The sequence below is a fragment of the Electrona antarctica genome, assembly GCF_951216825.1.
Source record: "Electrona antarctica genome assembly, chromosome: 12".
Taxonomy (NCBI): Eukaryota; Metazoa; Chordata; class Actinopteri; order Myctophiformes; family Myctophidae; genus Electrona; species Electrona antarctica.
Genome location: NC_136793.1, coordinates 8,482,263 through 8,487,262, shown reverse-complemented (window position 1 = coordinate 8,487,262; position 5,000 = coordinate 8,482,263). Strand labels below are relative to the sequence as shown.

The following is a 5,000-nucleotide window of genomic DNA, read 5'->3' as shown; positions in this document are numbered from 1 at the left end:
CCTACCTTCAGTCCAGAGTTCTTGCGCATGCGCAGGCGTCCCATCCACATGTGTTCCCTACCTTCAGTCCAGAGTTCTTGCGCAGGCGGCCCATCCACATGTGTTCCCTACCTTCAGTCCAGAGTTCTTGCGCAGGCGGCCCATCCACATGTGTGGCTTACCTTCAGTCCAGAGTTCTTGCGCATGCGCAGGCGGCCCATCCACATGTCGGTGAGCAGCATCTGGCTGCAGGTGTGCGCGATGAAGTCGCGGTGCTTGGCGGCCACGGCCAGCTGCAGGCAGGTGGCGTTGCTCCAGTTCTTCAGCTCGTAGGTGAGCAGCTTCATGGCCATCTGCTCGTCCTGCTTGTAGGACTGGTCCAGCAGCTCCAAGCAAAGCACCGCAAACTCTCTGGAACACGCACGCATGCACGCGCGCACGCACGCACGCACCGCACGCACCGCACACACACACACACACACACACACACACAGCCACACACACACAAACACACGCAATTGTATATCTGTTCTTGAGGTAATTGTTTATCCCCCAAAATCACGAAGACTACTTTGACCTTTGGGATAGACACATTAGTCGGTTTGTCCAAAAACGCTCAGATCGGTGAAACCAGTATTCTCCAGCGCTCGCTCCGTGCTGCGCTACCCGCCCCTCTAGACCAGAAAGCACGCTGGCTGGGCCAGACTATACCCGCCCCTCTAGACCAGAAAGCACGCCGGCTGGGCCAGGCTATACCCGCCCCTCTAGACCAGAAAGCACGCTGGCTGGGCCAGGCTACCCGCCCCTCTAGACCAGAAAGCACGCTGGCTGGGCCAGGCCACCCGCCCCTCTAGACCAGAAAGCACGCTGGCTGGGCCAGGCTACCCGCCCCTCTAGACCAGAAAGCACGCTGGCCAGGCCAGGCCAGAGCCATAGAGTAAGACAGAGTTACGACAACTCTGTTCACTTCATGGGGCCAGGCTCTTCTACATAAGACTTCTATTGAATAGGGACAACCGGAAGTTTCACGGAATCCATGGTCTCGCGCGAGTACGTGAACCACGTGACCAGGCTGTTTTCTGCCCCCCTCAATGTCGCAACTCTGTCTATACCTTAGAGTATATATATATATTAATAGAGACGGCACCCGGAGGAAACACTGAGGCGAAATGGACATAGTGGCCGAATTTGGTATTGCAGCTCGAGCCAGCGCTGGTCCGTTGACTATCATTGCGCACGTTCACGTTATGGGGCAATGACACGTGAGCGCTGTTTCATACGTGAACTCGTGCAATGATAGTCAACGATTTGGCCCAATCCATCCCAGAATGCACTCTGTTCCTACCCGGAAGGAGGAGTGAAATCGCCTCATGCGCTTTAGAGCAACTTAATGCAAGTGGATGGGAGGAGAAATCCGGTGCCGTCTCCAACTCTCTATTTGCGAACGCCAGTGAGCCTTTACTACACGCACGCACAAACAAAACTTTTAAAAAAGAATTAACAAAAAAGAGAAAAAGAAAACGTGTATGTGTGTGTCAGACTGCCACAACAGCTGCGTTCGCTTCCCTTCTCTAAGGCTAACCTCCCCATGGCTTCTCTAAGGTATATACGCTGTGGCTCTGGGCCAGGCTAACCTCCCCATGGCTTCTCTAAGGTATATACGCTGTGGCTCCTGGGACAGGCTAACCTCCCCATGGCTTCTCTAAGGTATATATACGCTGTGGCTCCTGGGCCAGGCGAACCTCCCCATGGCTTCTCTAAGGTATATACGCTGTGGCTCTGGGCCAGGCTAACCTCCCCATGGCTTCTCTAAGGTATATACGCTGTGGCTCCTGGGCCAGGCGAACCTCCCCATGGCTTCTCTAAGGTATATATACGCTGTGGCTCCTGGGCCAGGCGAACCTCCCCATGGCTTCTCTAAGGTATATATACGCTGTGGCTCTGGGACAGGCTAACCTCCCCATGGCTGTGGCTCTGGGCCAGGCTAACCTCCCCATGGCTTCTCTAAGGTATATATACGCTGTGGCTCTGGGACAGGCTAACCTCCCCATGGCTGTGGCTCTGGGCCAGGCGAACCTCCCCATGGCTTCTCTAAGGTATATATACGCTGTGGCTCTGGGACAGGCTAACCTCCCCATGGCTGTGGCTCTGGGACAGGCTAACCTCCCCATGGCTTCTCTAAGGTATATACGCTGTGTCTCTGGGCCAGGCTAACCTCCCCATGGCTTCTCTAAGGTATATACGCTGTGGCTCTGGGACAGGCTAACCTCCCCATGGATGTGGCTCTGGGACAGGCTAACCTCCCCATGGCTTGTCGTATGATCTGTTCTTCATGAAATAGAAAAGACTTGTGGTCTGCAGCACCCTGGTTCACCCTCCCACGGTGGTTACAGTGGATTATCCCGTTTAGACCTGACACTATAGATTCTACTTAATGTCTTCTGAATCCTGACGGTTTTCTGAAAAACATATGTTTCTATGTCAGTGGTGGCGCTGTGGTGCTCAACCTTTTTCACGTCAAGGACCCCCAGAATTATCTGTATTTGACCCCCCCATCTGAAAATATGTAGTTCCACCCCCCCCCCCCCCCCCTTCGCTGTGAAAGAAAAGATTTGCGCCACATTTTCAAGATTAAAAATAAATAAATCTACAAGCAAATAAATCTACGAGCTTGTAGATCTACAAGATCTACAAGCTTGTAGAGCTTGCAGTCCATTAAAGTCTCCGTTCCGCAGCCAACTTTTAAGGCTGACCTATACTGTAAAAACATGGCTGTCCTCAAACTATAATTAGACTCCAGCAGGCTACCCAGCAGCAGCAGCCCTGTGGGAGTGGACTTCAGCAGGCTACCCAGCAGCAGCAGCCCTGTGGGAGTGGACTCCAGCAGGCTACCCAGCAGCAGCAGCCCTGTGGGAGTGGACTCCAGCAGGCTACCCAGCAGCAGCAGCCCTGTGGGAGTGGACTCCAGCAGGCTACCCAGCAGCAGCAGCCCTGTGGGAGTGGACTCCAGCAGGCCACCCAGCAGCAGCAGCCCTGTGGGAGTGGACTCCAGCAGGCTACCCAGCAGCAGCAGCCCTGTGGGAGTGGACTCCAGCAGGCTACCCAGCAGCAGCAGCCCTGTGGGAGTGGACTCCAGCAGGCTACCCAGCAGCAGCAGCCCTGTGGGAGTGGACTTCAGCAGGCTACCCAGCAGCAGCAGCCCTGTGGGAGTGGACTCCAGCAGGCTACCCAGCAGCAGCAGCCCTGTGGGAGTGGACTTCAGCAGGCTACCCAGCAGCAGCAGCCCTGTGGGAGTGGACTCCAGCAGGCTACCCAGCAGCAGCAGCCCTGTGGGAGTGGACTCCAGCAGGCTACCCAGCAGCAGCAGCCCTGTGGGAGTGGACTCCAGCAGGCTACCCAGCAGCAGCAGCCCTGTGGGAGTGGACTCCAGCAGGCCACCCAGCAGCAGCAGCCCTGTGGGAGTGGACTCCAGCAGGCTACCCAGCAGCAGCAGCCCTGTGGGAGTGGACTCCAGCAGGCTACCCAGCAGCAGCAGCCCTGTGGGAGTGGACTCCAGCAGGCTACCCAGCAGCAGCAGCCCTGTGGGAGTGGACTTCAGCAGGCTACCCAGCAGCAGCAGCCCTGTGGGAGTGGACTCCAGCAGGCTACCCAGCAGCAGCAGCCCTGTGGGAGTGGACTTCAGCAGGCTACCCAGCAGCAGCAGCCCTGTGGGAGTGGACTCCAGCAGGCTACCCAGCAGCAGCAGCCCTGTGGGAGTGGACTCCAGCAGGCTACCCAGCAGCAGCAGCCCTGTGGGAGTGGACTCCAGCAGGCTACCCAGCAGCAGCAGCCCTGTGGGAGTGGACTCCAGCAGGCTACCCAGCAGCAGCAGCCCTGTGGGAGTGGACTCCAGCAGGCTACCCAGCAGCAGCAGCCCTGTGGGAGTGCCACAGCAGCAGCAGCCCTGTGGGAGTGAAGCTACCCAGCAGCAGCAGCCCTGTGGGAGTGGACTCCAGCAGGCTACCCAGCAGCAGCAGCCCTGTGGGAGTGGACTCCAGCAGGCTACCCAGCAGCAGCAGCCCTGTGGGAGTGCCAGCTCCACAGCAGCAGCAGCCCTGTGGGAGTGGACTCCAGCAGGCTACCCAGCAGCAGCAGCCCTGTGGGAGTGCCAGCTCCACAGCAGCAGCAGCCCTGTGGGAGTGCCAGGCTACCCAGCAGCAGCAGCCCTGTGGGAGGGCCAGCTTTTTTTCTTTCTTTTTGTCTTATACCCGTGACCAGTGGACCAATAGAGCGTCCCGCCCCCTACCAGGGCCCAGGAAATGATTCTCCGTTCATTTTCCTCATAGACTTTTCAGAAAGTATTTATTTAAAGACGGTTACGCCGCGGACAAAGCCAACTCTTGTCGTGACAAATCATGACAATAAACACAATGTTTTGGGCCAAACAAAGAATTAGAAAGTAGAAAAAAACGGAACGTTACAACACTTTTTTTGTTGTTGTTTTTCTTCTTTGTAATTGTTTGTTTGGTCCAAAATATTGTGTTTATTGTCATGATTTGTCACGACTGGTGTTGGCTTTGTACGCGGTGTAAACGTCTTTAAATAAATACTTTTTGTCTATGGGAAAAATGCATTGGGATTAATTTCCTGGGCCTGGCGTCGTCATGACAGGAGGCGTGACTGCGACACTCTATAGGCCTACTGCATTGTAGAAATACTCTGTTACGGGTACATGTAAGAGTCCGGAATTCCAAATGTACTTGAGTAAAAAGTACAAAAGTATTGGTGTCTAAATGTACTTCTTAGAGTACCAAACGTAGAAAGTACTCAATATGCAAGAATGTCTCATTTCAAAGTTTTCAAATGTATAACAGCTAGTCTTTTGAAAATAGCAGATCTACAAGCTCACAATGCATCACATCGCAAGCCATTGTTGAGCTTGCAGATGGGCTATTTTCAAATTGCCCTAAACGGAAATGGCTGAAGTGGTTAATGCATTTGTGATGATAATGATAATCAATATATACACAGTAACTAGTAAC

The 5,000-nt window shown here is 54.5% G+C and overlaps 1 protein-coding gene across 1 annotated transcript in view; it reads right to left on the bottom strand.

The window, feature by feature from the left end:
* The window catches only part of trpm3 (transient receptor potential cation channel, subfamily M, member 3), a gene marked incomplete at both ends in the record, with an annotated part of 426,331 nt that overhangs the window by 74,459 nt on the left and 346,872 nt on the right, over window positions 1–5,000 (bottom strand). Inside the window, one exon of the mRNA XM_079516029.1 lies at window positions 162–390. Within this exon, the coding sequence (XP_079372155.1) occupies window positions 162–390 (229 nt within the window). The remainder of the gene's footprint in view (window positions 1–161; window positions 391–5,000) is intronic.